We start from the raw sequence: 21,827 nt of genomic DNA, 5'->3' as shown, positions 1-21,827 counted from the left end.
TGATTGTGACTTTCATCCTGATAATGAATAGAGCAGCGGTAAACAATATCTGACTAAAGTTTTGTTCCATTTAGTCTGAAATGTGATTGATAGTATTGTAGAAAAATATAGAAAAGCTGGTGTTAGAATGATATGTAATATTTTGACAACAGGGCCGATGACGAAATAGTCACCTTCCACAAATAAAAACACAGTGTCTAGCCAAGGGTATCATATTTGATGATGTTGGTCTAGTGAATGATATTTGAATAAAGCAATTTCACCCTAGCCAACGGTACCATTTTGAGTATGTCCGCAGCAGACCCCCACCCAAAATTTGGCGAAGATCCCCTCGTTTCCTAGCCTGCCTTTTCAAACAATATTTGCTTCGACTATGTCCATAGTACACAGTATATAGTGACACAAACCTTTGTTAATGACATCAGCTTACCAATAAAAGCATTTTACTGACATTCAGCTTTTTCAGTTGAAAGTTTTAAACATGAACTTACCAGGTTTGGTGGTAGCCAATAAATAAGCTGATAAGCATCTTTGTTTGTTTCAGAGCCAATATGAGCTTTTATACCATGCCATTGCAATTTACTACAAAACACATTATCTCACAAGAAATGAGAGGGACGCAGAAATAGATCTTGAGGACGAACAGTCAGCTTCAACCAGTTCATACATGATTTCAAGTGCTGCCTTTGAGAGCGACGAAATGTTTGATGACTAGGCCAGTTCCTACAGACCCCCGACTCAAATATCTACGCAAAAATGCTGATTGGTTTCCCATGAGAGCTTGAACATCCCACGTGCAATTAGGAGCGCCTCTTCTCTTTATTAAAGAAAGAGCATCGAGCGTAAAGATATGCTTTTTAAATCCACTGAAGAATAAAAATCGTTTTCATTAGAGAAAGGAGGAGGTGGGGTTTCGATACACTTCTTCCTTGAAGAGTTCATATCTATTACGTGACAAAAATTTTCAATTTTGCCAACATTAAAACCGATACATATTACTCTCCCGAGACAAAGACACACGACTTGCTTAAAGATAAAAAGCTTCGATTGAATTAGTGAACTTATATTTAAAGCATATTATCAAAATCTTATATACTGTATTTAAATTGCGAATAGAAAAAGCCTATAGCGTTTACTTGAAGCTCTCTCATGTTTACTTAAATCGATTCAGTTCTCTACCTGATTTTACGCAGTGACACCGTAGCACGGAGGCGCAGAAGGGCGGCCTAGCAAAATTACTTCTCTCAGTGGAAATATTCAATTTTTCAGTTGTTTTGAAGGTCGACCCGTGTTTCAAAACCCCCTCCGTTTATTCCCAACCTTAGAGTATCGTGCTGTTTATTATGTTGTGATTTTGAGGTAATAGCATACTAAAGCAAGATCGTAATCAAAAATTGAAAACCAGCTTCTATACTCGCTTTTGACAACAAAATAATCTCAGCGATGAAATAGTAAATAGACACAGGCGTGCAAGGTCGTACACAGGAAATTACGGGAAGGGGGCAGTTATCAAAAACTTTATTGGGATGTGCTTTCCTTAAGAATCGTTCTCTAATATGATGCCCTTTGAAGCATCACAAAACTTTCTTCTTTCAAAACTTAACAGAAAAGGAACAACTTTTACTTAGCATAGGCCTTTGCCAGACTGCAGATTTTTGCGACAGTAGCAAACGCGGCGGAATGCTGGGAAAAATTTAGAATTTCAATTCTTCCAGTTTACTGAAAAATACACTCATTGCAGCATACCTTATAGTAAACTTTTCTCTTAGAATTAAAATCCTTAGGCAGAAAGCTATTTGATGGTTTTAATCGATTTCTTGGAGTCGTTGTCAAGTTTTTGCTTATACAGTCAAACTTGCATAGTCAGGTCTCTTTAGACCATAGTCAGATATTTTTCGACCTATACACGCAAAGTTTCGAAAAAATTGAAATCAACAAAACGCACGATGAAGCATCAATAAAGAATAATTATGTCAGCTTATATACAATACAATATTAATCAAATGCCTGTTAAACATCTAAAATAATTAGTGATCTTTTGCTGCAAACACTTCGGCACTTATCTCGTTATTCGATTTCCCATTTGCTAGCCACAGCCTAAAGAGCCAAAGCCATCATTTCTTTTGCAGATGCCTGGTATGGCGCATAAAACTTGCTATCCAGGAATTTAGAGGCAAGGATTGAAGCGGGGTTGATTTTAGAGGCAAGGATTGAGGAGGGGGTGTAGATAGCCTGTGGTCCAGGCCTCTAACTGACACAGGCTGAGGCTAAAATCCCGGACAAAAATGTTGAGACAAAATGCAATTTTTGTAATTTTCTTCTTTACCTTGCTCCTGTAAACTCGAATCCCCTTTCCCCCGAAGCAATGTTGGATTTGTAGTTCTATTATTTCTCCTTCAAAATCATGCATTTTACATTGAATTGAGGGTGGGGGGAAAGTAATTTTTTAATAAAAGTTCTTTAAGAAAATACAAGCTTTCCTTGAAAAGTCTCAACCATTTTTGTCCAGGATTGTAGGTGTAGATAGCATCAGATTTTGGTGCCACGCCCTTTAGGTTCCTGAAAATAAAATAGACATGTCCATTTTAGGATTTCACATGAAAAATATAATGTCTTAGTGGAATTTTTTGTGTCGTCATTTGGTCCCCGCTTGTTTTCCCTTCAATTGATATTATTGCGCAAACCCCTTCTTTATTATCTGCTTTATAGTTTAAAGTGGGTGCCATTTTCTTCATTCACTTAAAGGCTGCTTTTAGGGGTTTGGAAAACAACAGCTTATAATGCGATTCACTGCGGAGGAGACAATCTGTCGAGAAATCAATTTAGCACTAAAATTGCATGAGATGGCAATTCAATAAATATTATAAGTCAAGGCAAGTCATCTCATAAAAATTGAAACAAAAAATCTGGTTTAGCAAACTGATCCTTAAAGACAACAGTGTATCTTATTTTCCCAACGGGCTCTTTGTTTCATCAGACATCAGACACCTCATATTTGTATTATTTTGGTATTTCGAGAAGCTTATTAGCTACCAGTATCGATCAAACGAGAGAAAAGCCAGAAGACTGAGCGAGCACATTTTCATTTCTCTCATAAGTAAAAAGTGTGGCCATATAAAAAGATTCAGTGCCCCGATGATTCACCACATATCAACCTACAATAACATAATTCGGAATTAGCTTCAAAAATATTAAAATAGTTTTCGATAATGTATTTATTTTGACCAACCTAAAGAAACTGTAACGAAAAACTGGGGTTTTGAAAGTGACTATTGCAATACACTATTAATAAGGTGCAGGTGGGAGGGTGTAGAAGAAAGAAAGGCATGAGCCTAGGGTTTCTTTGCATTCTTTCATTGATGTTAGCTTGGAAATCTAAATAATTTCTCTAAATCTTATTAAAAGATAATAAACTAACTGGTGACCTAAAATTTGTATCATGGAATGTTTTGTTTATAGAAAGCATGCAACTATATAGGAATTCAGAATTCAGCTTATTCTCGACTTAGTTACTAATTATAATAATCATAATCGGCATTGATGCATTATGATAATCATAATCACCATTACCAACTGCGTTTTCAGCAACAACAGCTTGTTAACGACGGCTGATATTTGTGATACAAGGAATTCATGATTTAGTAAATATCAATGATGTAATGAGATTAAAACACGCTTCGATGGAATGAAATTGAAGATAAGAGTGCGCGTGATAACTGAATGCCAAGGTATTGCACGGATTCCATTGGAACACCAGAAACTGCAGGTTCTTGTCCACATTCCCCTTTGCAATATTCATGTAATTAGCTGTATCTGTTAATCTGATCCACCTGTTACTTGACAGATAAATATTATCATGCAAAAAACGTCTATCACACAACACCGAACATGTGCGCATGGATTTTCAGCGGTTTGTAAACGCCCGAAGTGTGAAACCACTGGCATATGATTGTCATACCACCAACCATTTTAATTCATTTTAATTCATTATCAATTCGAACCTCTCACCCAAAGTCTGAGATGATAGCGATGGAAATCTCAATCCTGCAGCCGCCCAATTTATCTGCCCTTAAAAATCTTTAAGGAATGACAAAGGTCACCTTATGAGTCGTTTGAAAACAATTGCTTTCAAGGCAGATACCTTCTTTATTCCAACCTTAACTGTCTAAGCATGTTTTTAAAACAACGCCCTTTATCCAATTAGTTTTTAATTCAGAATCCTGTAGGTCCAGCAGTCATACATTATTTCCCCTGAAAATCGCATGTCGCACGTTAAGTAATGTTATCGCTACCTCAATCATATATTGAACCCTAACAGCGTCTGTTCTAATCCACAGTTCGTTTTCAATGCCCAAATGGAGTTTTTCAACCAAAAACGATTTTTTATTCAGTTAGCTGCCTATAACCTTAAAAACGTTATTCAATTCACATTTAATGTACACAAGGCAGGCTTTCTTATCAGAAATCAATACGGCCCGGATGAGCTGAACCTTGAAAACCGTTTTTGATTTGCCTCAATTTCACTCTATATTCGAACCAGCCTCCCTTTTAGTTGCTCAGCGCGGCTGTTCATGTGAAATTGATTGAAATCCATTTTCAATGCAGCTGAGAAACACGGAAAATTTGATACAACTTAATTTGAACATGTATTCTTTTTATTAACTCTTTTTATCGAGTAAATACTTTGTTTTAGGTTATCAACACATTCCCCGTATACAATCCTATTCCATGCTTCACTCTCCTCAGTCCTCTTATTGAATTATACTACGAGTAACAAAGACTACGTGTTTTCAAGAATTTTAGGGTCCTGGGACTAACATCTTTTACATTGGTTTCCACTAAATACATTCCTGTTTATCTGAGGTGGTTCTTCTAATGTTATATATCCGTACCTCCGCGATAGATAGGTATTATATACCTTCCCTTATTATTATTTTGCTACTTTTTAGCAATAACCCTTTCTCTGATGTATCGAAATATCGCAATGCAGTTTATCAGGTCTTGTTTGAGAGAAGATCATTTACGGCATCTCTTATTAGTTTTCAGCGCAAATTATCGCAGCAATAAGCACTGTCAGAGTTGAAGCAAACGACAATTTAGAATAATCGCCAATCTTCTTAAGAGCACAAAAGAAGATAGATTTTCAGAATAAATCATTATTAAATTTCATGTAAGGCTTTTTAGTTCTGAACGTAGCAGAAGGATTTAGATTTAACAGCAAACAAGTCGGAAGAGCTGCGTGACACCAAATATCGTTTGCATATTTATTATCAGTTGCTAGAACCATGTGGACTTAAATATTTAATTGAACTGAATCTCGTCATTTGTTATAGTATAGGGAGCATAACGGAAGGGTGGGATGTTGCTGGGATGTAACCCCATAAACTTTGAAATTCTTTAAAACCTACGTCGTAGCTCCAATGTTTAGTCACTTCAGATATAGTGTTTTCAAAATTCAGAAAAAATTGACCCGACCTTTAAGTCTCTGTAAGTTAAGACTCGTTACGATTTTGGTACAAAATAACAACTATTGTCAGTTGGAATATTTTACCTCTCACTTCCTCAAAAACTTACATCAATTTATGTCCCTGCGCAAAAGGGTCTGAATCTGCTTTCGGAATGTGCGAGTTAACTGAACTAGGAAACAAAATGACTAGGAATGCTAGTATACTGCACTAAGAAACAATAACGTCAGTTCTGCTTGTGTACCTGAAAACAAGGAATGTATTTTCAAACTGCACTGAAAGAAGCTAACCGATTTTGCATGACGGTATAAACAAGGAGCTGGCTGTAACGTATTATCATTAACGTTTCCTGAATATAAATGATAATAATGCTATGTTTGAGCTAACCAGTACTGGGTACCACATTATTCGACAAACATTATTCACTTGGATGCCCAATTCATATACATCGAAACCAAAATATTGAATAAACAAGAAAACAAGATTAAATTTGAGAAATTGGATTGCTAACCACTGATATAAACCAATTTCAAAGTTCAACAAAGCTACATTATGTTGCTTTGCAAACTAGAATTCTCAATGATATTTAACTTGAAAAAGCAAACCATTTGACAGTTGAGGCCTACTTCCCTTTGTGTTGCTACAGGATTATTCAAGAAACACCCAAAAATTTTGCACGCAAAACAAAGACAAACAGCAATGCTCCGGGCTTTGAATTTTCATTCCCACATCATTACAATCGTGTTACTGTAAGACTGAATTATTGCAATTTTGGATAATACACGTACAGTCCCTTAAAACACTATAAGATTTAATGTTCAGTATGCGCAGATTAGTTTTCAGGCCCCTAGTTACAAAAAGCTGAATATTGCTTTCATAAGAGCATACCTCTCTCTATAACCCTTTAGAACATAAAGTAATGTATACTAAATACTAAATTAACAAAGGACGCATTTTAGACACTGCAAACAAGACTATGTACGACGAATTCTTTCATGAAAGCTAACTAGTAGATTTACATGAAAAACATATCAAAATAGTTTTGGACTAGAAATATTAAACTTAAGACTTATGCCATTAGAGTTATAATTATATGCTATGGTACGACAGATCATCTTTCGACTCATTCATTTTCTTTTCAATTAAACTTCTTCATCGTTAACCAATTTTGGCCTTTGGTAATGAGAAAATCGTTTCTCTTTACCATATAATAAAGTGCTGCACGGATTTAAGCTATAATAATATCCTTTCTTTTGGACAGAATTTCATGGCAACATAATCCACGGGTCGTTTGAGAACCTATCAACAAATCAAGAGCTAGGAACCCAAATAATAAAGAATTTTTCTGCCAAAATTCATAATAAGATGTATATATATATATATGTTCAATTATTTTCCAGAACGACACGAAACCCTTTTCGCTTTTGCCAAGCTCGCTACAGATAACGTCATTATGTTAAAGCTGAAGATAAGCAAAATCTAGAAACTTTCCCCCTCCTCCAGACTTGGGGCTTGGAATATCTCTCCAAAGGAAGAATACAAGGCGGGATACAGACGTATTGCCTTTGTTTCATTTGACTTCAATGAGCTTCAACGTTGTATTCTACAGTATGTCCGCTATCTTTTCTGGGCTTAGGGTGAAATTTCGTTTGACAAATAGATGACCAGGAAAGCAGGACCACGCGTACATAGTTCAGTATTTCGACTTAAACTGAAACTTAGAAGTCTGTGCAAAGATAAAGCTAAGGAAATTCTTGCTTTGAGGCCTATTTTTGGTGTTTTGGTGGTTTGTAAGCAATTTCCATTCATTAGAAGCTTTATATCAGATGGTTTGATTACCCACCTCTCTGGTACCCAATTAGATCACAGTAGCAATCTTGCTATAACACAGTGTACCTTTAATAGCAAGGGGCTTTCCCAGATGGCAAAGAGCCGCTGGGGTCTATCGGCCCCAAAGTGTAGCCACCTTTCACAAAGGCTATCAGCCTATGCGTAAACCCAGTATTCCAAAGGAATAGATTAGTGGCTCCACCCGTACATACGGACTTTGAGAAAAGAGATATAGGTCCTAAAACAATCGTTTAAAAACTCACTAGTAAAGAACTCACAAGGTACATATATTTGTGGTAATAGCAACTTTATATCACTCCACGCCGCCCCTGCCCAAAGGCCTTTCATTTGGTCATCGACGTAGTTTACATTTCTATTCATGCATTGTGTAACTTATAAAGTAAACTAGTACCAGAAGTGTATGTATTTATCATCAACTTGCTTGCTTCATTACGATTTTTGCTTATGACAATAAAACACCTGCGTGATACACAAGCTGCCTTGTCAGAAGATTTCAGCTGACACCAGTCACATAAGATCAAATTCGTCATCTTTATTGGCGTCATCAGTTACAAGCTTACATAAAAAACCTCATTTGCATTATTTTTGAAGACAAAAAGAAGGCTGAATCATTTCATAAGAACAAATAACTATCGAATAAAGGAAACATGAAGTAGATAGATGGGATTGGAACCCGAGAATGCCACAGCGTGTGGCGAATGATTCATACAGAAGTAAGGACGAAGCGATCAACTTCTTTTCTTCTAAGTTAGAAACGACACCAGGCCTTCAATTGGCTTAAAATAAACAAGAATCTGTGCTGTTTGGAAATTTCTTTTTTACCTCACTACTGAAATTTGGAAGATAGCGCGACAAAGGGAAAACAGAGCATACTTAAGTACTTTTCAGCCGACCCTCCTTGTAGTATAAACATCTGGGGTATTGTAAGCTGCTGCTCCAATTTTTACTCAATGATTGCAACAAATGGCAAAAAAGGAGAAGGGATCACATTCTATTTGATTTATGGACATATCCCCACTTCAGAGAAATGAGAGGCATTAACGAATCTTTTCTAAGCTTTTATTTAATCGGCCAGAAAAAGTCTAACATAAGTCAAAATATTCATTAAGTGTAAAATATTTCGAATTTGGAACATGAATATACCTTGCAATTAAGATTTAGGTTATTAAGTTTCTGGAAACGATGAATTGACTCTTCAAGGAAATGCTCCAGTTAGAAAAAGCTGCAGGTAGGGAGAGGTGGTTTCGGAAAGTGGCGGATTAAGAAAGGTGTGTAGTCAGAAAGTGGTAGAATCAGGGGCTTAGTATGCCGTGTTGAATCATGGTATAGAGTTCTGGAGTGTGACGTAACGAAAAATGTAATTTTAGATTTTACTACTAATTATTACATTACCTAGAATAAAACCATGAAATACTCTTAAACATGGTAAATCAGCCAAATCTGTTCCTAATTGGCTAAGATATGGCTACTGAAATATTGTTTGCAAAATAAAGTTTGCAATATAAAGTTTGCAAACGGATTATAGTTATATTAGCTTACTTCATAATTTAAAAGACAGAGACTATGTATCCAGCCAATTTTTGGAGGTAGTTCATAACGTTCTTTCAGAACATAAATATGAATAGAAATATAATTTGCTGAAGTTATCTTTGGAGCTCCATTGCCCCTTTTCTAACTTTGTAGGGACATCCTTTGCCCCAACCAAGAAACATGACGCTCCTCTATCTGTTTCTAAGGTTTATTCTCCATAATCAGCAGATTTGCTTTTTCCGGACCATTGCATTTCAAACAGAATGCATTTAGGCAGTTGTCTTGGTGTGCGAGTGCAATATAATACAATCGTTGCATACGCGAATAAGACGAAGAAAGATGTCAACACAGTGAACTCCGTAATTAAGCAATCTCTTATATGCTTATATACTCTCTTAACGTGGATGAAAAGAAGATGATCGTTGGAGCTGACAGACAAAAGCACATCAACCAATTGCGCAGCTTGCCTTTTTAGCCAAGGACTTGACGTGACATATGGGAATTCTACGCTGGAAACAAGTATTAAATTTCAATATTAAGCGGAGCGGTTTCCTTACTAGCGATCTTAGGCAGCAGTAGACTGCAATCGCCACTGTAGTAGTGATGAATAATTTAAGTGCCGCAGAAAGTGCACGACAAAAGTTTGAAGAACAAGGTTCCTAGACGCTGACTGTTGGCGGAGTTATTTAAACGATCTTTCCTACAGGTTCGCTTGTCTGTTCAGTATAAAGAGGGCTTTAAGCAAATAATGCAACTTAAAATAGCTTCAAGCAAAATGGATGAAATGGTGGTCCTAATATCGCTTTCCTTTCTACAGAGCCTCATTCGAGCTAGGGGTTGGGGTGAAATTGGAATTTCTTGTCCTACATTGCATGGTTTCTTTAAAAAAATTTTCAACTTCTCACAAAAGAGGCCACAACATTAGCGTTGACCTTCTTTGAAGTTCCTGTACTACGTGTTCTAGGTGGGCAACATAATCTTTCATGTGAAAATATAGTCATGAACATAACCAGGATTTCCAATGAGATGAAACTTGTGGATGTTCTCATAGTAAAATTTTGCTGTTTTATGTTATCAAGATCCATCATTCGAGTCAGTAGCGGAATAATTGCTTAAAGCTCATCTCGCTTGGGACCTTTATGCTTATTATTAGAACATCGTCAGCCTAGCACACACTATCGAGAAGTTGATGTTTTCGCTAGAATATGCTACTAGGAACGGTAACATACTTTGCCGATAAAAGTATTCGACACAGGGGATGGTAGCACATAGAAGTAAGAGCCCGGGGCACAGAGGGGGTATGTGCCCCTTTGAAATAGATGTGAAATCATTACAAAGGGCACCCTTATAATTATTTTACAGAATATGCCGCCATTTTTTATTTGAGCCAAGTAAGGTGTATAGATGAAAAAATGATTTTGCTTCTTGCTGCATTTTGAAGACCTTAATGAAAGCTAAATAATCATGATTTTACAGAAATTGTTTAAGGAATGTTTGAAAGAGATAGGAGGCATGGTTCAGGTGTATGACATATATCATACGGTTAGTGATCCTCGTTACGCTAGCAAGCTCAATTTTGTCTTATTTAGATCAACTGTAAGGCTTAATTTCAGCTCAGCTGTTTTGGTGAGAGATTGAATGCCTAAGCAAGAGCGACATTTAATGAACAATTTAAAAGCAATTATTGCAGAGCCAGGGGCGCAGCTGGACCAAGGACAAAATATCAAATTTTCTGACAAAATTGCACCCATAAACGATCGTAATTTAAGTTCTAATGATATTTTTTTCGCATTTACACAAACTGCCTGGCAAATGCTTCGTTGCAACTGCGTACCTGGACAGAGCTACGGCAAAATTAAAACCCAAATGGCTAGCATTACAACGAAAATATTTACACTTGATCTCGTAAACATCCTGAAATTCTGATACTTAGGATTCATAATGCTGATAAGACTTGCTGTATATCTAAACGAAAAGGTACAAAGTATGGAATAATACCAGCTTGCTATGACGTAAGGAATGTATGTAGAAGTCGTGGAGCACCGGTTATAAAGTATTATTGCATGTTGTCAGTTATTATTGACCTCTTTTCGACTCAGTATTCAAGAAGGAAGCGTAGATAATTTCGGATATGAACGTTTTCTGCTCTTAGCATGGCTTTTACGTCATCATTTGTGATATGAGCATCAAGGTCCAACAAAATTATTACTGTAATGTTTGCAATTGCTTAGTTCACTTAGCTGATCAAAACATAAAATCTATTTTCATTTATGATATCAATCAGGCAAGATTGGAATTTTCCTGTTTTTTTTGCCAAAAAACCCTCATTAAGATGTAACTAAAAACATGAATTGAAATCAACTCTAGCAACAAATCTTAAAATGATGAATGAAAAAACTTTGACAGAATTGCGTCTCATAACCTTTTTATGTTGATGACTTCACCGATGTTTTGGAGCTAATTTCGACATTGCGCAGTGAATTCAACACAAAAGCACCTAAAGCCATGATATTTCAAGTCTTTTAAGAGTACCATCTGTCAATCGATGGGATATTTCTCAGCAGGTGACTTTAGTTGAAAATATACCACGCTGGCAAATGGACAAGCGATTCAGAAGTGTTTAGCTAATAAGTACTAAATACTATCAAGCAAATTGAGGCTTATTCTGGAATTAGAAACGATTCTATTTAAGCGGATAAAGAGAAACGAGAATACAATTTTTTCAACAACATAGCAATTAACTGTGAACATTTCTTCTAGAAACTGCAATTTTTGCATTTATTTTAGAGTCAGTAACTAAAAGTTTTGCTAAAGCTTTTGCGAAGTCCTTTGTTTTGTTTTTGTGACTAAAGATAAATTTAGTTCAAAAGTCTAACTATGAAATGAGAAGGTTATTGAACTGTAATTGATAAATTTTTAAAGACATGGTCAAAACGTTTTTAAGTGCGCAAAGGGGACCGAGAAAGCGGGGGCTAAGAGATTTGAGCACCCCTCCCAAATGAACTTTATATTCCAGTTAGTGTATATCGTTTGTTCATAGTATTTTCTGTTTAATCAATCATAAACAATGTAACAGCGCAGTTTTTCTTTGCTTTTGATACACACCGCCGAGCAACTAAAAACATCAAATTAATCATTTAAACTAAGTATCAGTTTCATTTATCTTAGAACTTTATGCTTCATAGCGATGTTACTTCTAGCTCAAATATTTACTTTATTTAACAAAACAGAAGCACCCTCCTCACATTTCTAAACCCATCTCAGCCTTTGTTTACATAAGAAACTACTGTATTTGTAGCAGTACAAAATTTTAGTTTTATGAAGCTCTTAAATTTAAAGGGCTCAGACAAACTGCAATACGTTGGTAATTCGAATGTTTATCAGTGCAATTTTGCAAAAAGAAGCAAAAGCAGATGATGAGGGCTTTCTGAGAAATGCAAACAAACATCATTGTGAAACGTAATTTCCTTATAGTTCAAAAGTTATTTCATCCAAAAATGTTTAATTTGTAGGCAATAAAAAGGCAAAAGCATATAAGCTTCTAACATAATATTAAGATTTGAACCAGCGCAGGAAGTTTTCTTAAAATCTTCAGATCCCTAGCACTTAAAGTTACCAAAAGAGTTTTCAGGGCCTACATAGCTAGAGTTTTAATCTCCTTTTGTTCGCCTAATCGCTAGCGAAGTGCAGGAAAAGATGTTTCCCTCCTTATTTAAGCGCCTTCCGATGCGATTAATGAACAACAAACATGGCGGATAAACAGCTTTAAAACAGTTAGGTAGCTACTTTTCAATGAGATGCAAAGATGAAGAGGTAGCGTCCACGATCCAACATGTTTCACATTTTATAAAAATTTTGCAAAATCTGCTTTAAACTTAGTGATCCTCTGAATTCCTTTCTAGTTTTCCTCTTTGCTTTTACTTCTTTCTTCTGTCGAATATTCGTACTACACTTATTATTTTGGTTGCCCATGATTTATTATTGTAAATTGCAGCTTCTATTAGCATATTCGGTATCATCCAAAAATAGCTGCCGAAAGTTTTGTTCGAAGTTCTTGAAAATGCATACGAAATCTTTCTGTCCGTAGTTATTTTTTCCAAAACTCTTCCGTTCGAAAGTTTCTTACTTTAGTTCATCTTTAAGAAGAATATTTGCGAAATCCTGTAGTATGAGTTTCTTAACAATTTACTGCATCTCTGTAGAAAAGGTCTCTTAGCAAGGTTTCTTGACAAGGAAACATAATTTTTCTCCAGAAAAGGTCGCACATAGCATTCTTTGAGTCTATACGTAAAGCAAACCAAGAAATTTGTTAGAGGAGCCCCAAATGTCTCTTACAAAATAACAATATTCAATTTTTCAAAATGTTGTTTTCCGTTTCATGTGCGAACATTTGCAAATGATATTGGTTAAATAGAAGGAGACTTTACTATTTCTGGCAAGAAATCGAAAACTTGTGGTTTGAAAAAACGGAGTAATACATAACAAAAGTTTGATAACACAACATCAAATGCTTCTTAACTTCTTTGACCCAGTGAAGATAATGTACCGAAGTTTTATAAAAAAAACTTGATAGCCTTGTAAATTTAATTTACTGTATACCAGACATGGCATTGTGGGATTTGAACACCAACCTACATCTCACCACCAAGAAAAGAGAGCTTAAAATATATTGAAAGAATGAAAACATGCATGCAGCAGAGGACGATGATTGCACTGCTTGGGTTATAGAACTTCAATGAAAACGAGACACAGACATTAAAGAGGCTGATGATATCGCTTTAAATAATAAAAAACCTTAGCTACGGCTTCCAGGTCAATAATGAAATGGATTTTACCCGTAAAACGCTCGAATCGTTTCTTTGAAATTATCCCAGTAACATTAAACAGTGAAAAGTGTCTTGTTATACATACCACATTAAACAGAGGTGTTTTATTTGCCCGTAGAACAAACAGTTTTCGCTAAATCATTTTCTAAAGCCATAGATAAAACATTAAAAAGACCGTAGTAGGCATTTCTTATCTACTATTTATCAAGGAAACAAACTCAGGTTCAAGTAGAATATTCGCAGATTGAACAAAGAAGAGAGAAGAGTATGAATAGAAGAGTCAGTGGCAGGATAAGGCGATTATCAATGCAGCTGGCTTGCTTCGATTGTCAATAAAAACCATGCGCTTTTTTAACATTTGCTATCTGAAACCCGGTTTTCTTTTCACTAAACACGTGCTACGGCAAAGGCTCCCAGATTCATTGCCCCTCTAGAGGCCTCTGAACTTTGATAACAACATTGTTTAAAAATAAAGGGTATATGACCCACAATAAAAAGGCCTAGTCATGTACAGGCGATTTCTGAACTTATGATTCGGACAATGACCAACAAATTCAGACAATGAAATTCACAATCATGGGATTGTACGTAGCACAGTCAAGAAGAATCATAGGTTGAAGCACTGTCGCACGAATTTTCTAGAAAAGCATAAATGAAGGTTATTCAGGAAGATAATTCTTCTCCAAGTCTTCAATGGTAGACCATGGATTCACCTAACACATTGACCTAAACATTAACCAAGCAAGATGTCAAAGTACAATCATGGTATACAATACAAAGAAAACAAGAAGTAAAGAACAGACCACGTGAGTGGCATATAGAAGTCTTCTGCGTTGGTGAAGGGGGCTGGAAGAAACGAATCATACTTCTTCTCTGTCACAGTGTCTCTTTTCTCAAACCTGACAGTGAGCCTGATAGCGATAGAACGACAAGGATCAAGTGGAAAACACTAAGTCCTCGTTAATTAACCAGGATTTAGCCTCGGGCTACAGGAGTACAAATTATGCTAGTGCTTGAGTAAGCAGAAGATTTTTGTCGAGAAGATGCAGGTGCATGTCCTACTTAAACACGAACAATAATGGACCTATTCTGATATCACATATCTATATGAATCTCATCAGAAACCACGTTTAGTATTATTCACTTCAAGGAAAATTTTAGAGAGAGACAAACACCGTGTTTATTCAACCTTGAGATAAGCTACTGATTTTTAACCCTTAATTCTCACCGTGCTATTCAGGGCATTCACATCAAAAGCCCGTTTCTTTAACGTCATTACAAGAATCGTCATTGCACTTGCTGAATAGCTACACTTGCTGCACTTTAAGCTTCATGCATCAAATTTTAATTTAAATTCAACTTTTGAGGCTAGACTCATTAGTATCGAGTATTTAAACAAGAAATTGGTTTGGCAGCATTCATTTCACCCTGCTGCGAATCAATATTAAATATTGCATGACTATTATAAGTGAATATTGAAAAGGTTTTCCGTGCACCATACCATTCAATCGACTGCACGCACAAACCATCAGCCACTGATATCCTATTCACAGAAATGAATAGTTGGTTAGACGGCACTGTGTGTCCATGTCAAAAACGACCACCGAGTTATTCTTCTTTAACTGGCAACCAGCCTCAATTCAGCGATGGTCGTTTCCAGCATAGATAATTATATATGTTTCCAGTGGTTGCTTCAGCCCTTTTACAGCCTTCTTAAGTAACATCAACTTAAAAAAGTACCAGAAAATCTTCTATATCAACAGCCAATCGAAAAAGATAATAGCCGATACTCGGGCAAAAGGTTTGAAAAAATACAGTAGGCCCATGACTGGAGGCAGACTTCAGAGGACGGAGATCTCAAATTCATCTTTATTACGATATCCAATAGCAACATTAGCCACGCCCGGCCTCTCTCACCATTAGACTCATATTTAAAATGAGAATTTAACAAACAGCGTCGCCGGGACAAATAGGGAGGGGGTCATTCATTCAGTACTCGTCAGTGCCGTCGGAATGAAATTCATATAAGGGGGCTGCACATTGTATCGCTTCCCATTCAGAACACTGTTATAAAGGAAGTATACTATAGTTTGAAAATTACTGGAGGCGTTCTTTAATAGTTTAAATGTCTTCGGAATTAAATGTCGCGCGTAATCAGAAAAAAACGCTCACAAAACTAACTACCGCGATACTTTTACTCCGCGACTTTTTCACCCTTCAAGTCAGCACTACTTGCCCGAGAGCTAATTCTGAAAACCCAGTCAAATCATTCCCAAACATTGACCCAGGAATAAACGACGGGACAAGAATAAACGCTTAGCAGCCCACGCAGTCACATCTCTCTTCTTATCCTAATGGAATGTATTCTATTCCTTTATATAATTCAACTTTTACCACGGGGTCGGAACTGACTCTCCACCGCCCTCACATAAGGTACACAACTGGGGGCTGTAAAGAGATAACGCTCTCCCCTGTTCCCCTTTTATCTACAGTCCTTTTTGCAGGTGCATTGCAGAAAGGAGGAGCTGACATCTGAAATCTCTCCCTCCCCCTGTTCTTCCTTTTAAAATAAAATAAAATACAGACATGGATAGAAATACATATTTGAGAGATCTCCAAACATTTACATAGGTGTAGAAGAACTGTCCTCTTAATAAGAATCCTATTAATTAATGGCTGTTTCATTGAATGGGGGACCTTCAATTTTATCTTATCAACCTTTACCCTACCTCCCATTAAACGACATTAACCTAGTCAGTATTTTTAAGAAATGCCAACATTTCCGATATTTATCCTTAGACAAAATGTAATACTTTCTTATCCCTTTGCAGTGACGCCTCGGGTATTAGTTCTTGTTTGCTGCTTTGTAAACCACAGAGTGGTAAAACAAATCCATAACATTTTACAAAAATTAATCTCTTTTCATTCCCTTTAGGACTTTTTCTACTGGGTTTTAGAATTAAAGCTTTCCGCTCTTGTTCTTTTTCATTGGCTATTGGCTGCCAGTGATCCATGGTGAATGTATCTGCTCAGCTAGCACAAAGAAAGACTGGAGGGAAGGGAAAATGGAGTTTGAAGAATAGGGAACGTTTATTGTTAATGTCTTCAGAAGGTTTAAGGAGTGTGTAATCCGAATCGATATTGGGGGCATAGTTTCACAAAGGTTTGCTACCAACATAAACATAAAATATTTTGACTATAAGTCTTTTTGAAATCACTCCAATACTGAAGAACGTCCGAGTGTTTTTCCATTCGAAACCTGGCGGAGTACTGGATTGGTTTCGCGGTCTGTCATCAAAGAGAGGAAGTTGGTGCCTCATCATGGGCTGGAGGCTCTTGGAATCGAAGACAACTAAAATCAGCCACTCAGTCTCAAAGCGAAAAACGTCGTATTCCACGCCAATCTGATTGATACTTAGGATAAAAAGATACAGAGATGTTTCCAAAACAAGCAGTGCTCCCGGGTAGGGCATTATTGTGCTTGGCATGGTGCTTTGATTCAAGCATTAGAGAACTAAATCAAAACAAAGCAGCCGTTCTTTTGACGATAAGAAATCCTTTGCACTTGAGTTACATTGAAAGTCTGTTAAACGGATTTGAAATCTCGAAAAAGAACTAGCAGCAAACCACAGATTACCTTAACTCGAGCTTTTATTTATAAGCAGTCACAACTTAAAATGAAAACATTACACTTGCCTATAAAGACAATATTGAAAATTTGATTCAAAACGCGGATACAGCAAAATAATCTGGAACAGAAAGCACGAATGTAAACAAACCTAGCCAAGTAGCTAAGCCAAAACGACATAAACCAAATAGCTACAAGCGTCTGCCAGGATACGCTTAATTGCCCAATTACAGTTATAATGACAATTGGCCACCCATGTCCTGAAACGTTCATTAAAAGCTCTGACCAAACGATTCTGGAGAATATCGCGACTTAAAGTCTTTAAGATAGGAGAAGAAAAAATTTATTAAGAATTTTAAGCTGTATTGTGTTCTAGGCACAGGCGTAAAAATTGGGGGCAGTGACCGAGAGTGGGGGGTCCAACCCTTAAACAGATCGACAAAAAGGTCATCCATACACTGTCAATAGACCACTTTTGTCTTACATATGCCTAAGGAACTAGTTATAATTCGAATTCAACCTGACGTTCAGTTTTGTGAGTTCGCAAAAAAGGCATACCGGACAAGACAAGACATTTTTGAGGGAAGCAAACAACAAATAAAAGGCAGGAGCCAGCTTTACTGCATAAAACTTGCAGGAAATTAAATCTCTAAACATCGTATAATTATTGCTATTTTCAATACTTATAATGTTAACAATAAATCTCAATACAATATGCGATAAGTATTAAAGAAGTACAAATTCATCTTAATTAAAATTCATTGTGTCCAACATTGGAAATTCGTGAAACCATAAGATAAACAAAACTCGTTTTTTGCTAGAAGTTAACACCAACAAATATCGTTGCAATTTTCAAGGGTAATAGAGAAACATTGGGGCAAACATAACAGGGTAGCACGGTGGCAACTAAGTAAAGAATCAATGCACCAAGTTTACAAGCACGGCGGCTTAAAAATAGACAGCAAATGAAGTGCTTATCAAGAGATTGAACAAAATGGTGGCGTTATTTCTAGTAAGAAACGAGATTTTCGATAGCAACATCGATGATTAAGAACGCTGACGGAACGGCGATTCTCTGGCCTATGCAACAAAAGAAGACTAGAAGTTATGTTCAGACCACGTGCAGGGGAGGTGGATCGAGGCATTTCTGCCGCGGGGTCGACAACGAAATAGAGTTTGTAATCGCTTTATTGTGGAGAACAAAGAAGACATTGATGTTTGACCTTGCAAATGGCAAATGAGATAAAACAGGATTTTGTGACTATGTTTTCAACCCAACTTCGCATCCGGCAGAATCTGACACCGAAATTACCATTGTTCGTCAGCTAAAAACCAAAAGTAATCTTGTAAACGTTTATGCTCAGGTGGAGACATGAATGAAGGTGCGTGCAAGAAGGAAGTGAGAAACAACGTGCAATGATATTCTATTTTGCAGCAAAGTTGCAAGAATCACCGTCTTTCAGCTTACATACATTAACAATGAGACATAACGGCTTATTCGTATATCAATAATACAAGATACTTTTATTTGGGCAAGACAACATATTTCATGCTATACCTCGCCAGAATTGAAGAAAAGTCTAATTGAAAAGTCTACTACTACTTGATTTATAAAGAAAACGTTGACTGAGCGGACATCCTCACTTTTCCTTGTTTCGCATGTTTTGGCGGAAAACCCCCGCACTGCCACTTTGTTCCCGCCTAAACTCTTCAGATGGCGATCTCAAATCAATGAAATGAAAGAGCAGGCCGGGCTTAAGTTATAGTAAATCAAACATATTTCCTAAGCGCGCTATCAAAATGGGTAATAAAGGGCGGCTTTGTATAGATAAGGAACAGGGGAAGCGGCTTTTGCTTATTGCATCGGAGAAAGAATTGTAAACATCTTTCAGTGTTGAATTCATACACAATCTAATTCTGCAATTGAATCTTTTAAACCGCAGATCCAGGAGCTTTCGAGACGGGAAGCTGACATAGTGGCATCATATTTCGTTGAACAAACGTCAATTACCTTCTGTTGGCACACAAAGAATTGATCATTATTCCTTGAAGGGGTGTGTTGGAATTTCTCAAACCATAGACATTTACCACTTGTAGACAAACAATATATCTGCAAATATTTCTCACGAAATGGTAAACCGTCGGAAGCTTCAGCATGGTCTTCAGAGGTGGGGAAGTGGGTATTTTTATTTTGGCTAAAATAGTCAACATGGTTTAGTGGCCAACGTATTTGATAAAACCGCTCTAATTTTCAAATGAAATTGTCTAACCGCTTCCAAAAACTCTTTATGGAATAAACAATTAGTCGCCCACCCTCCCTAATCTGGGGTGCTGTAAAGGTGGAGTAAACAGGAAGAAGTGGAATTTAATTCAGTTCTTACTAACGCGAGCTGTACGCGATGTGTGGAGGGCGGCTTTGAGACAGGGCAACGCACCAGAGACGATTTTACAGGCTTGCATGTATTATGAATAGTTAAATTGAATCGCGTTCCTTTGGCAACCGATTTCATGCAATTGAGCATACAGGAGTGTATCATACCTGCCATCCTGTCTCAAACATACTTTTTATCAAATTAAAATTAATGACAAACAACATTTTGCGGGGAAAACGCTTGATTTAAATCCCAGGGAATCTAGGCCCCAATTTGGGATTATTACTATTTTCTGTGATTAAATAACCCTGAAAATTAAGCTATAAACTTTAAAAAGAAATGTCAAATTTGTACATCCAATAACAAAACACGAACCATTTCGTACTTTAAATATCATTGTTAAGAATCTGAGCATTTTGGCTGCAGTTCAATTCATTGTTCTATATTTCAATATTTAACTCATAGAATTTAGCAACTAAATTTAATATTCGCTCTAATAAATACGAAAAATTTTCATGACATATATCTAAATTGGCAGAATTTTGTCCTTCGGTTTCGGGGTATATTTTGGACAATATTTTATTGTATGTGACTTATCCCCGCACGCTTTACACAAGGGACATGTGTAGGCTCTCAGAATAGGGCATGAGGTATTTCCTTCCGCATCTTTCAGGGTATGGCCTGTATAGAATTCTTTACTTTCGCCGTTATTTCTACAGAACACACATACTTGCCGTTGGCTGACCCTCTGCTTTTCGTTAGCAACCATATTTGCAGTCGTCTTTCCCACCTTTGTTAGTTTGCCCCCAATTCGGTTGGAAAACAACTCCGATCTTGACAAAGAATCTCCGATGATGGACGGCTTAAACGGTCGGAATTCCTGTGAATTTATTGAATCGAAAATCATGCTAATATCTCCATCACCACGACTTCCTAACGAATTTTCACTTTTGTCTGAGTCGAGACTGTCCAGTCTTTTTCGGGAAGAAATTTTCACGCAATCGCTTGCATCAAAGTAGTGGTCGTTGGGGCTGCTTGGGCTAAGGGTTTGAAAAGGTGGTGTGTCGCTGACTGAGCCATAACCTTCAGGTTGCACTAAATTGATTAATCCCAAGTAATCTCGGAAAACGCGAAATTCATTTTTAATCTGCATGTTCTCCTTGTCTTCCCCATCCACGTGTTTGGGGGCCAGCATAAAATCAGTTGTATACAATGTTTCCAACATTTGGTCACCCATCATTTGGCAGAAATATCCTGTCAATGACAGTAAACTATTGCTTTTCCTCCTGACCAACTACTTGCCACAATAGATCGATACAAAACTTGTTGTTTTCTCAGAATTACATTCAAAACAATTTCATTCATGAAATTTCATCCAAAGTATTTCCTCTACAAATCTTCCATTTAAAACCTCCTTTGATTCACAACAATTCATCGACAATACTGATATAAACCCTGGTAGCGAGAATGTCTGTCCACTAGCATTGCGTATCTTCAATTGGCTTTCAAGACCAAGGGCAGCAGTCTGTGAAGTTGAGTGCTGCAACAAGCAGATGGCACTGTGAACGAATCGTTATTTATTGCACAGAGTGGCGCGCATTTTGACAATAGTACTCGCCTACGTAATTGTTATGCCGACATGTGGTTGCTGTATTCTTATGCTAATTTGATTGACCGATCATAAATCGATGTGCTCATCATGATGACATCGTTCTCAAGTTTTCCATGAAATGTCATAGCTTTCAAAGAGTAAGCAGATGTTTTTCAGCATGTTGTTGCTTTTGCGTACTCTTTTGTACAAAACTGCAAAAAGCTAGCAATTTATTTTTTCGACCGCTCTCAAAACACTGCCATTTCGAGACATCTGTGAGTGCATTTCAGGCCTAATATACGAGGCCGGATTGGTTTTTAATTCGTATAGGGGTTTCAGTAAAACAATGCTAAGGCAATCCGAAGCGCTTCGGATTGCCATTTGCCAAACCGGATTAAAGTCACTCCGCTTTTGAGGTGAAGTGAAAAACAATCCGAAGTACTCCGCCCTTTATCCCGTGTAAACGCTCAATCAGAAGTGACTTTACCTTTGCATCTTCTACCTCTCATCTTGTTCAAAAAGTGTGCACATTTTACAGAGAGTAGTTGCACTTCATTCTCCTTT

The 21,827-nt window shown here is 36.9% G+C and overlaps 2 protein-coding genes across 2 annotated transcripts in view; one reads left to right on the top strand and one right to left on the bottom strand.

The window, feature by feature from the left end:
- The window catches only part of LOC135695020 (receptor-type tyrosine-protein phosphatase epsilon), a 34,181-nt gene extending 21,502 nt beyond the window's left edge, over positions 1-12,679 (top strand). Inside the window, exon 13 of the mRNA XM_065213957.2 lies at positions 545-12,679. Coding sequence (XP_065070029.2) covers positions 545-715 — 171 coding nt within the window. The 3' untranslated portion in view covers positions 716-12,679. The remainder of the gene's footprint in view (positions 1-544) is intronic.
- A 5,232-nt stretch (positions 12,680-17,911) lies between these two features.
- Positions 17,912-21,260, bottom strand: LOC135694848 (uncharacterized). Its single transcript, XM_089109753.1, has one exon. The coding sequence runs from the start codon at positions 20,910-20,912 to the stop codon at positions 20,199-20,201; it is 714 nt and encodes a 237-aa protein (XP_088965879.1). The 5' UTR covers positions 20,913-21,260; the 3' UTR covers positions 17,912-20,198.
- Between the last annotated feature and the right edge of the window lie 567 nt (positions 21,261-21,827).

The sequence above is a fragment of the Rhopilema esculentum genome, chromosome 8 (assembly GCF_057945365.1).
Source record: "Rhopilema esculentum isolate cy_ngs chromosome 8, ASM5794536v1, whole genome shotgun sequence".
NCBI lineage: Eukaryota > Metazoa > Cnidaria > Scyphozoa > Rhizostomeae > Rhizostomatidae > Rhopilema > Rhopilema esculentum.
Note: the sequence above shows the minus strand (reverse complement) of the source record. Positions and strands in the feature narration are given on the sequence as shown.